The sequence below is a fragment of the Nylanderia fulva genome, unplaced genomic scaffold (assembly GCF_048542155.1).
Source record: "Nylanderia fulva isolate GAGA-0341 unplaced genomic scaffold, ASM4854215v1 Scaffold44, whole genome shotgun sequence".
NCBI classification, from domain to species: domain Eukaryota; kingdom Metazoa; phylum Arthropoda; class Insecta; order Hymenoptera; family Formicidae; genus Nylanderia; species Nylanderia fulva.
The window spans coordinates 1,028,935-1,041,696 of NW_028190521.1; the positions used below are offsets into that span (position 1 = coordinate 1,028,935).

At 37.6% G+C, this 12,762-nt stretch overlaps 2 protein-coding genes across 4 annotated transcripts in view; both read right to left on the reverse strand.

The window, feature by feature from the left end:
- Nucleotides 1-12,762, reverse strand: part of Pkn (serine/threonine-protein kinase N) — a 59,387-nt gene that overhangs the window by 10,775 nt on the left and 35,850 nt on the right. For all 3 annotated transcript variants that reach the window (XM_029301057.2, XM_029301047.2, XM_029301064.2), the window contains exons 4-6: nucleotides 9,528-9,631; nucleotides 8,750-8,951; nucleotides 5,762-5,916 (exon numbers count right to left, since the gene is read on the reverse strand). In XM_029301057.2, the coding sequence (XP_029156890.2) occupies nucleotides 5,762-5,916; nucleotides 8,750-8,951; nucleotides 9,528-9,631 (461 nt within the window). The remainder of the gene's footprint in view (nucleotides 1-5,761; nucleotides 5,917-8,749; nucleotides 8,952-9,527; nucleotides 9,632-12,762) is intronic.
- On the reverse strand, nucleotides 75-4,735 carry LOC114929504 (uncharacterized). Its single transcript, XM_029301074.2, has 2 exons — nucleotides 2,203-4,735; nucleotides 75-1,997 (listed from the first exon to the last, which is right to left on the reverse strand). Exons 1-2 carry the CDS (start codon nucleotides 3,064-3,066, stop codon nucleotides 744-746), a joined length of 2,118 nt encoding a protein of 705 aa, XP_029156907.1. The 5' UTR covers nucleotides 3,067-4,735; the 3' UTR covers nucleotides 75-743.

The following is a 12,762-nucleotide window of genomic DNA, read 5'->3' on the forward strand; positions in this document are numbered from 1 at the left end:
ACGTAAAATAATATTTTAATATATTTAATGCTGACAGGGAATATAATTACATATATAGACACATAAGCATGATATCCAACATAATTAATATTTATTAACAGCGCAATCGATGTATACATCCTTGTTAATTTATATAAATGCTCAATTTCCAGCACAGAATGTGTTTAACAGCTCTTTTGTAATAATTTAAATTTTAAAAAAGCTATAACATACGGAATATAAATTAAACACACAAATCACATATACAAAGAATCCCGCACCAAATACATAGAATTTTGATTTTCGGTGGAATTGGCTGTTTCCTCATATAATTTGCTGAATAAAAGATGTGACAGCCTTAAAGCTAAATATTCGATCGTTATTGAGTTACAGTTCAAATAACTCACAAAATCCTAATTTTTCGTGTCCAACTGGCTATAACCATCTATTATTTAGCCTATTACATTTTTTGTTCAGCAAGTCATAAGTTACACATGTGAGAAAATCAGCTGATTTTATTTCACCTAGGATTTTATATAGGTTCAAAAATCCCGTATTAATCATATAAAATGATCAATTTCGCACGGAAAGCCAAAATCTTATGAATTTGATGCGGTGTCCTTCAATAATCGCGAATGATGGAACGCAGTTTGCTTAATAATCGCTTACAAATACCTTACAATATAAATAAACAAAATGGAAAGCTCGAAAAAGAATCGATACATTTCAAAATGGTAACAGCTAATTGCGAAACGTCAGAAGTGTCACTCTTTTCGCAACTTGAATACTGGATGACGTTCGAGTTCGCTCAACGAATAAGCCCGACCTCTTGTCCCACTCTCCTCGAAGTACCTTCGGCAGTGTTCGCACGTGCACGTCGGATTCTTCGACGGCCCGATATGATGACCGGGCTTGCGAAATGCTCGGATCACCGTCCCGAATCTCGAGGCCTTCACGATATGATCGGTTCTCTCTCCGTACGGCGCGGCGAAGGGTGACGTTACGCGGGAGGGTATGGTCGAAGGGAGCGGAGACGGGCTCTTCGACCCGAAGGGACCGATGCGATCGCGGAGAACATTAGAGTAGGGAACATAGTTGGCGGGCGTCGCGTTGGAATTCTCGGTTGGATCCTTGCGGACTCCTCGCACGATCGAGTCTCTCTTCGCGAGCGACCTGTCGTCGCCAGCCACGAAGTTCCAGCCGACCGTTTCGTCCTCGTCCTCGGAATTCTCGCTCTCTCCGGACGACCAACCTATCTCGTGCTTCTCCAGGTACTCCCTCATCTTCCTGTTCTGCAGCAGGTGCTTCCGCTCGATCTGCGGGGACCGCCAGGTCCTCTTCCTCTCGTCGCCCTTCTCCTTCGCCGACTTATCCATCCTGCGTATTCGATCGCGATCCGCGGAGTTGGCGTATTCGAAGCTGTCGCAGGACGTCAAGCCGGGTTTGCTGCGAATCAGGGACTCAATATCCGAAAAGGTGTCCTTCGACGAGGTCATGGTCGTTGAGTCGCACGGGGAAAGAGCCGTGCTGGACGAGGCGGCGGACCAGGGAGCGGAGTCGAGATCCCGTATCCCGCTGTAGGAGCTGAATCGCGAAGGATAGAGGGAGCTCAGCACCTCGTCGCTGTCGTAGCCCCTCGAACTGGCCAACGAGGGCATCCTCATCGGCGCGTTTCGAAAACTGGCGCATCGTCGTTCGGCGCTGCGCTTCAGGAACGCCTTCGCGTCCTGAAATCCCCGCGGCAAGCTGCTTGTCGCCTGGCTGTGGGTGACCTTGACGTCCTCATTCTCGAAGACCGTCATAGGTGTACCGCGCTCGTCCTCCTCGTCCTCGCTGCTCGTATTATTATTATCCGTGCTGGCGTCGTCGTCGGATCCTGTGCAGTACACGTCGATGTGTACCGTCCGCGACTTGCGCTTGCCGCTGCTGTCCTCTTTCGTCGAAGAGTCCGACTTTTCCGCGTCCACGGGAGGAGCGGAACTGGTGGTCCCAACTGACGCTGGAGGCGATCTGATTTGCTGTTGAAAAACGAGAAGATAATCGATCGATAATCTCTAAAGTAGTATACTGACGTCAAAAGACGTCAAACAGACGTCATTAAACGTCAAATGACGTCATCGACGTCATTAAACGTCAAATGACGTCATCGATGTCAAACTGACGTCATTAAACGTCAAATGACGTCATCGACGTCATTTTGACGTCTGATGACGACTCGCTTACCTCCTTTCTCTGCTCGTTAGATTTCTGGGCACCACCAGCGCCCGATTTCCTCCCAATTCTGCCACTCTTGACGGTCGACGAGGAGCGCACGGACTCGACGTCGGTGGTTTGCGAGGCCGCGTCTTTGCTAATCGTAGCGGCCTGTTGGCTGCTCGCAGTGGTCTTTTCCGCAACGCGGGTGCAAAAGTGAGTAGTGAAGGCGCTGGACGCACGTCCCTCCGCGCAGTCCTCGCAGACTTCCGGAACCGCGCTGAACTGATGACCGCGTTGAAAGAACTGGTGACAGCGTTGCTGATACGAGGAGGGTTTCCTGTGGCAGAAGTCGACGGATTCCGGGGAACTCGCGATCTTCTCGGGATTCGCGGTGGAGAGAACGATCCTGCAGGTGCTCTTGCACCGACGATCGTACTGTTGCTGCGACGAACGTCGCGTAGGCAGGCTGGAATAAGCGCGCGACGATGAGAATCGTTCGCTGTTGTAGCCGGAGTCGTTGTTGCCCGACGAACTCGAACGGGGTAGGGTGTAGGCTCTGTCGTCCGACTTCGAGGACGGCCTCTCGGGCGGCGTGGACGTGAACAGGATGTTTCCCCGTTGGAAGCCGAAACCGCCGGAGGATGACGGCAACCTAGAATCGGTGGCGCTCGACGGCGGCAACGTGCTGGACGGCTCGCTCGTGTTCCAACGACATATCATGCGGATGCCGCCTGCGTCCGCGGTCGTGGTAGTACCCGGTGGCATTTGCACGGTCTCGGAGGTCACCGTGTCCCCATGACGGATGGTAACTTCGGCGCGGACCAGCCACGGTGGCGCTGATTGATCATTCGTGCCACCCTGGCTCGCCGAATTGTCACAACGTCCGTACATTTCGCGCCTCTCCTTTGTCTCAACCTTCGCCTCGGGACATGATCGGTCTGCAATTCCAGGAAATCATCCGCCCTCTTCTTCTTTTTGTCCTCTGTTAGGTGACGATGATCTGGTTCCCTCGTCCTTCTCCTATTCATGGATTTGTAGTCCCTCTCTTTTTCCCTACACAGAGTTCAGCTGATGATCACGGATAACATTTGAAACTTGGAATCATTCGTCCTCTTCTTCTCGTCCTCCGTCAGATGACGATCATCTGGTTTCCTAGCCTTCTTCTGTTCATGGATTTGTAGTCTCTCTTTTTTCCTACACAGAGTTCAGCTGATGATCACGGATGACACTTGAGGCCGTTCATCTGATTATCTTGTTCCATGCTACATGGAAGAGAGAGCTTATATAATGACGTCTCTTCGAGTTGAGTCATGTTCGCGCTACAGTCTCGTCCGTAGCAGAGTTTTTCCGGGAAGGATGGCAATACTGATGATATTGCATATCGCTGGCACTCGATCTATTTTCGGATTTCCGTATATTCAAGAACTACAACTATATAGCACGAATAGCTTCTTTTCGCTTCAACGTCGCGAAGTTTCGACTTTGAGAAGAGTCGGATTCATCGAACTGTCCATCCAACCCTGTCCATCCTTCTTCGTATTAGATAATCCTCGTGACCTGTCGGTTCGACGTTTGCGAGTTACACAATAACTTCCGCAATTGTTCCAACCATCTAGCAAGTCTCTCTCTCTCACTCTCACTCGTAAGGTAACAAACTGAGCGACGAGACGCGTATAATTAGCACGATATAAATTTGGAGCGCAACGTACAGTCGCACTAAGAATACATATCTGGAATAAGACAGCACTTTTCGGCTACCACCGACGCAATAATCATCGCGCGCAATAACTATGATACATGCACAGCAGTCATCGAGTCAGTCGGATGCCACGAAAATGCGTTGCGATCAAATCTGGCTGACAATTCGGTCCTCGAGCTGATCCTTGTGAATGGGAAATAATCTCTCGCACCTACATAATCCCCGATTTCTCCGAATAATTCACACATGACTCCGTCAGAGATGTACCATATAAAGGCCTGCTGACAGCTGAAGCTGATTTTGCGGAGCAGACATCAGTTTTCTTGAAAAACAGAGCCGGGGAGACACTCGTGGACGGCTTTTCCCAGTTTTTAGATCGTAGAAGAGTTGATGGATCCGTGATTATCCGAATAAGCGATGGATATCTTCCTGAACGAAGAAGTCACGTATATGCTCCATTTTCCTCTTCTCTCTCTCGCGGTCCACCGGTGCACACATGTCGTCGGTTTATCGCGGGATGCTCCCGCTGGATACTGGATAACGATACCAGTTCCTCCTCGGGAGACGGTAACTAAGCGCGACCCGAAAAGGCGTCACGAGATGTACGGCGGGGTGGCACGGGGGAGGACTCTATTTTGAGAGAGGCGCGTATAGAGTCGCCACCGACTCTCCGACAGGGTCCACGTCGACACGTTCTACACTGCCGACGTCGCAATCCCGGCTGTCGACGAGAGGAGTCGTAGCCGAAAGCGCATCCGGCGAAAAACGCTCTCTCATCGCCGACATCTCGCGCGAAAAAATAATCAGTCTCCAAAGATCATTCAATTATCGATGAATGACTGTTTGTCGAGGAATTTGCTTCTATTAATTGTAAATTTTTAAGTTTGAGAATTTGTATAAAATATATAAATTTCTATAAAATTATCAATTATTGTACATGTATCAAAAATTAATTTTCTTTATTAAACAGAATTAAAATAAAAAAGAAAAATTATTTTTTGAATTAAAGAATTTAATAATTTATGAAAATTATTATGTACGTATATTATTATGATGTTATGACGTTAGGCAGAGATACAAAAATATTACACTGTTTTATTCGAAAATTACTTTTCTCTTTTAAGATGTATATCTTATACATATATATGTATATCAAATTTTTATTAAAATTTACACATATACATGTTACATCTTAATAAAAGAAAAGATTTTTCATTATACAAAATATTTTCTCTAGTTAATTAAATAAGTTTATATTTTTATAAAAAATATTTTTTGCATAGAAAATATTTTTCTTTATAATTAATTATAAGTTTGTAATTTTAAAAATCACTATACAATATATTTCTATTAATTATTATTCTTTTCTCTTCTATAGCATCCATATAAAAAGGAAAAGGACAATAATTCTTATTATAATAATAAAAGAAAACAAAAATATGTGTATATAGTAATTTCTATAAAATTATAAACTTATTATTAACTAAAAAAATATCTTCTATATAAATATATGCATAGTATATAAATACAATTAAATATAAATATTATATAGGTACATATAATTATACATATTTTAGATTTGACCAGTAAAACAGTGGGATATTCTTATACATATGTAGTATCTGTCACTTCTTAAAAAAGACATAAATGTCGTGTTAGAAGCAGCAATTGTCCGCGCATTATAAGATCTTTTCACCGAAGAGCGGTAAAGTCGCACAGACAGTTTCCACATTATTATCGTTTCGAAACAGCTGTGTCAGAGAAGTGTGTGACGTAAATGGTTTCCTTTGGTGCAACATATATGCGCGCAGAGATTTCCGGATTCTTCCGCTTCTGCTCCTTTCTTCGACACACAGCAAAATTGGGAAGAAGATAAATCGAACCTACCTCGGTTAAAGCCTTCTTATCAGCGACTCTGGCACTTTGTAAAAGACGTATCACGTTCTTGGCACCTTCCACGACAGCTGCCTCTATTCGTAATCGATGCCGTAGTTCTTCCACCCTCTCCTCCAACGCGAGCTCCAAACTGGGCTCGTACCTATCTATAAGTATATTATTACGTTTATTACTTTACATTACAAATTCGTTACACAAAATTGCATTACAAACTACCAGGGTTTAACTAATAACTAGTTCAAATTTTTAACTTCAAACTAGTTATTTTTTAAATAAAAGTATTATTAATTTTTATGTTCATTTGTCATTAGTTGTAAATACAAAAAATATATTTCTATATAAATATCAAAATTTCTTTGATATTTATTATTATAAATTTTAAAAGAATTAAAAAACAAAATTCTAACTTAATATAATGTTTTTAAAAATTAACTTTTGATTTAATTTCAGTTAATTTAATTTTAACTTAACGTTAACTGACAATGAGTTAATTTTTTGTTCGTGCAAACTTTTAACTTAACTTAATTAATTTTACAAGCAACTAACTTTAACTTAACTTAGTTGAAAAAAATCATTAACTTATTCAATCCTGCATGACAGTAATATTTAGTATTCAAATTTTATATGTATATTACAATATTATAATTAGGTATAAAATTAAAGATAGAATTATATATATATGCATATTATAATTGATTTTATTTATATTATAATATAAGACACATTTTAATATCATTGAATAAATTAAAAAATTAAATATCAGTAATATTATAATTAAAAAAAAATCAAATTAAAATATGCGTGCAAAAATATATACAAATAAAAATTAACTTTTGATTTAACTTCAGTTAATTTAATCTTAACTTAACTTTAACTGAATTAATTTTGTGTTCATGCAAACTTTTAACTTAATTAAATTAATTGTATAACAGCAACTGACTTCAATTTAACTTGATTTAAAAAAATTATTAATTTACCCAACCCTGCAAACTACAATAATACTCGTACAAAGCGCATTCTTTCATCTGTTTCGCGATTATCTTTCTTATATAACGCGTGTATCTACCACCCACGTGTAACTTTATGTAATGGAAAAAATGAGCCATTACGCGCGCGTAACGAATATATCCTTCTGGCAACAAAGCGTTTCCTTCCAAGAAATGTCATTTACTACGAATGATGAATGTATAAATCACCATTGTGCACTTCTACTATTGAATACGTGGCATACAAATTCCTGGATGAGATACGAACGCGTATCGCGTATCCTGGAACAGTTTTCATTACTGCGGTAAATGTCAGCTTACTGTCTCTATCTCTCTCTTTCTCTCGTTGTTCCATGTAAACTTGGCGTTTTAACAATGACAATGTATACAGCTCAACTATATGGTCAGTTGAACAATTAGAAAGCGAAGTCGACAATATGAGATGTCCGAGAGATAATTTACCGAATTTTCTTCTGCCACGTGTATATTTTCATATATTTAAATAAACGCAACATATTTTAAAGAAAAGAGATATCTATATAATATCACAAATTTAATTAATTTATTTTTAAAATTTATTGCATATCTCAGAAAAAATTTTGCCAATTATTTGATTTGCAAAAGAAAATTTTTTTAGCACATGTATAAATATTCTCGACTATTGTCTCTTTTTCTAACACACACATATTTTTGTTCGAGGCAAATTATTATTATTAATAGGAATAAAGATAGGATCGAGTTGAATATGTACATAAAAATACAATTCAAATCCAATAATCAAGTTTTGTTTCGTATAATATTCATGAAAAATCGTATTTTATAAATATCCTAAAACCATCGGATTTCCTTTAAGTGGCAGGTCATTTGAAAACAATTTTTCCTCAGTGAAGAAATGTCGAGGCACCGATAATTTTCAAGTTTTAACCGATTGAAAATAAAGGATTTTTCGCTAAAATCTATAACTAAATTTTGTAAAAATAAAATGTAAAAAAATCACATTCTTCAGTTAATTTCAGGTAGATTTGACTAAAATAGAATTTTAATTTAAGGTTTTGTTACAAATGATACATTAACGCAAAAATTAGGAATATGCAAAAAATGATGATGTCGCCGACATTTTCACTGAGGAAAAATCGTCTCCAAATGATCCCAAGAAAGCATTATAATTGACTATTTACATGAATCGAAATAATACTTCTACTTTCGTGAAGAATCGAATCTTTACGAGTAGTCCTCGAACTCTAAGATAAAAAAATCTATTTATAATACTTGCTACACATCCACACACTCACACTCCCCCTATCCTACTTACATACTTATTCACCCCACTTTCTCTTAAGTATCTTATAAAAGATTCAAACATACTTGAACCAGGTTCAAATGTACTTGAACGTAGTTCTCTTGTTTTTAGTACTTATAGGGAACCCAAATTTATCGAGGTTCGAATTTATTTCAAAGTAATGTTATTTCGACGAAATAATTATAAAGAGTTCGAAAATATGCAACAAATTCGAACCTATTTGATGAGATACTTAATCCCATCGTTAATTATTAATAACAACCATCATATATATTATATATTAATATATAATTATCAATATTAATAATACTATATATTTATATATAGTTGTAAATATTAATATTATACATATATTAAAATATAATTATATATATATCAATATTAATAATATATTAATATAATTGTCACCACGATTAATATTTAATTAATTATATTAATATATAAATATCAATCTCTCTAAATTTCTTGGAGTGGGATCTCACTCCATTATTAATATAATATATAATATAGTTATTAATATAATATATAATTATTATTTTAATATATAATTATATTAATATATAAATTACTCCAAAAGAGTGGAATCTCACTCTTTTGGAGTAATTTATATATTAATATAATTATATATTAAAATAATTATATATTATATTAATAACCATTATATGTAGTACCATTATATATACATATATATACCTTTGTTACTAGTTGCTTCGCCATTCGGTGGCAATGCGTCGCCTCGTTGCTGTTTTGCTTGGCGAACTTTCATTATTCGCATGCGTAGGAACTCGATTTTGGCGCGAGAATCGTCTAGCATTTGTTGAGCCTCCTGTAGCAATTTCTTGTCACGATGGCCGCTCGTTAAACTCTGTATCATATTTTCAGCACCCTGCTTCACCTGTCGCAAATATAAACGGGAAGAGATTATATATGTATCATTTTCCATTAAAGTGGTATTAAAATTAGTATTAATTTGTTACAAAAATGTATCATTTCATTAAAAAAAAGGAGAGAAGGATAATTGAAGACAAAACTTTTGTATTAACACGACCGAAGACAATAAGAATGTTTGCATTAATAAAGAAGGGAAGAGTTGAACGCATTATTCTAATTCATAATATAACGAGAGATTATTTTTAGTAGAGAAAAAATATTGCGCTGATTCACGCAAGCTCTGATACAAGAAAAATGGAAAAGAACTACCAAAGTTCTTTGCGGAAAAGCGCGTAACAGCTATGCGATAATTCTGAATCATCCCAAAGAATTAATGATAATTATTACTAAGAGGAGACACTCATTGTCTCCTTATCAAGTGTCCTCCGATATCGCGCAGCAATTCGTAGAAATATACATGACAATTCTGATATCGCATGACGTCATCATTCACGAAGTGTATCAGATCATCAACTTGCGATCTTGGAAATGTTAAGGAGAGTTTAGAGTTAGGCTCTCCTCTTTAGCGGCATCTATCTACCTTCAGTTCGATATTGAGCTGCTTCTCCAAGGACAGAAGCCGAAGATCCGTGAATAGACCTTCCTGACTCGGCGACGAAGGCCCCATCGGTGATAGAGGCGTGTCTGAAACAGAAATAGAAGCGTTCACCAAACGAAAGAATCTGATGATACGGATCTGACGTATATCAGCGACACCCACGTGACGACTGAAGCAAAACGCGAACGAAAATACATTTTACCAATTTTTCTCCAAACACGCATTCCTATCCTCGCGCTTTCTAGGTCTTTCCGAATTTATCCGGGCGGCCCATATTCAATGTTGCCCCCTATCCAAAATAAGGCTTGCCCATTTAGGACCTAATTAGGATATGGTTTTTGATTCTTTTTTTTTAATATTATTTTTATTTATATGCTTAGAGTCTATCTCGGGTCTGATTAGGTCAGCAATGTTTTTTCTCATAACATTTTGATTTAAGCATGCCTAACTAAATACCTCATCACTTAACACGTTATTTCAATGACTCAATAAGGGGTTCATTAAAATTTCATTCAGACAGCAATATGTTCTTTTTTTATCGTGGTCCTTTTATCTTATAGGCTCGACTTACAAAGCCAACATTGGCTCAAGCTAAAATTGTTATATTGCTCCAAGTTTGGAAAGCATTAAGAGCTCTAGATAAAAAAAAAGTATGACAACCCGAGTTTGGATCAAAGTGGGCGCCCTAACTTGGATCTCAAATAAAGTTAGGAAACCTCAAATAAAATTAGAGTCCGGTTATTGCCTAGGAAAAATTCCCACGCGGATTTCTAGGTCTTCTTATAAGTATCCCTCTTCTTATATTAGGATTTTTTCGCATCTTCATCTTAGTTAAGCGACTCTCTGTTCCGCCTCGAACGCGTGCGCGTCTCTCGTATATCTCTAGACAATCTCTATGATTTGATAGCTAGATTATTACGTACAGCACACATGTTAGAGGAGGGAGATCCTACTTTCCATAACCCAGAGTGCTGACACGTTAACGAGTTGTTCCGACTCCCACGTATTCGAGTGTGGAAAGAAGCAAAAAAAAAAAAGAGAGTGACGTTCCGCTTTGTTTCAGAGAAACGGCACCGTTATAAAATAATTCCCATCTCTCGAGCCTCCTTTTCGCTCATCCTATTACAATAAACGTCTTAGAGACGTCTTAGAATCGCCCTCTTTCTCTCTTTGACCGGTGTCTCTGCGCAAATCGTTATATATGCAAATCGAGCTTGCGGCCGCAATTTATATATACGTAATATAGCGATATTACACAATGCACAATAAAATGCACATTTATAACTCCGTACACCGGAACACGGTGTGGGAACCCGCAGGTCGTAATTACGGGCGTTATTTCCGCGCCTGCCGGAACTTCCAGCAATTACATTAATCAATGTACCTTACGTAATCGTATCTTTTGTTATACGTATATATTTTAATTACCGGGGGAGAAGGCAGAAATGCATTTTAATGAGTCTTTAATCCTCTTCATTAAGGACATTTGCACAAAGTTTAATGGAAAAAAATGTCAGTTCCAAAGATAGACGTTTCAGAGTAGATATTTCGAGTCTACTAATTGTACGCGATGTTTTTTTCAGGGAGAGGACGACAATTTACGTCATCATACTCGTTATTGGTCTACGCAGGCGCTCGGTCACGAATTTAGAGCTCGTTAGGGGTCCCCCGATGTGGGGCACTTTTTCCTCCATTGAAATGTGCCCCATTATGCACTCGTACCTGCGAGGAAGCCACCGTAAACACGTGCAGGCCACGGTTCCACGATTTCCCCGCATGCACGCACATAGATGCATATATGCACAAACATACACACACACATACATACATCACGATAAACGACGCGTAGCGTCCGTTCGTTCAACGCCAATGAAACGAACGGCAGCAACACGCACATGTACCGTATATACACCGTCTATGTACACGTCGACATGTCCAAATAAGGCGAGGCAAAGACTGGATACTCGATTTTTCTCCCGAATATTTGATATTTATCGGCCTTCTGCCGATGCATGATTTTCCGCCCTTTCATCGATGTAGGGTACCTGGGTACCGATCATATGTTTTTGACACATTACATAATGTGATGATTTCTTTTATAACAGCTGCTCAAATATTCTCTCATTCTTGTTATATTATATTAGGACATTTTCGAATAAAAAAGCTCTTTTTGCATTTTATTTTGGAGAAAAGTTCCAACGCATTTTTGACATTTGAAGTTGTTAAAATGATAAATTGAACAACTACTGTATTGTATATAAATAAAATAAAATATGAAAAGGAACTAGGTAATAAAAAATGATTTTAAAATTCTTTTATACTTATTTTATGTGCCAAAATAAATATAAAGAAAATTAATTTTAAAAATAATTTTGTTGCACCTAATATCTGTATCTGGCTTTTACTAATCCTTTTTATATTTAAATTTGTATTTACATACCTAGCGTTAAAAAATTAAACCGACAAACTTAAGGAAGAAAGAAAACTTCAAAATACATTTTTTTTGTTAATACTAATTATCTCTACAACGACAATTTTAATTTTAATACTAATATTAGATATGAGTTTGTGATTTTTTAATTTGTCTCCTTTTATAATATTAATATCTATACCACAATAAAATATGTTTGATTAATATTACTATGTACATATTACTATTTTTGTTATGGTAAATATTAATTAGAGAAATTCTTATAAAATTCTTCCAATACCGTATTATCCCACGATTACTATGATTTTCAAGGTAAATTCTAAGAAAAAATTTTCTCCGTGTAAAAACGTCGTAGAGAAAAATAGCATTAAAAATTTATTTTAAAGTCTTCCATTTCCCTTCAAAGTTTGTCTGTCTAATTATTTTAAAACACTGTATATCAGAATCTTTTTGAGAAATTTATTTTTATTGTTTCATTTTATTATGTTACTTTCAAAATAATTAAAGAGCAATTTAAAAACGATTTTGATGCGCCAAATATTTGTGCTTAACTCTTAAAAGTCCTTTTCATATCTTTTTTTTCTTTGCTTCCAGTACCCATTCATTCATTGACAGAAGAGGTAATAAACTTCATAAAAAATATATGCTAAATTCGCGTTTGACTGACATAAACAGTGTCACCACACGTCTAACATGTCCATGATGTTATTTATGTCCGTTTAGCACGAGAGATATAATTGACACATTCCGGGAAGTCCTACAAATATGTTAGATTAGATATAATTG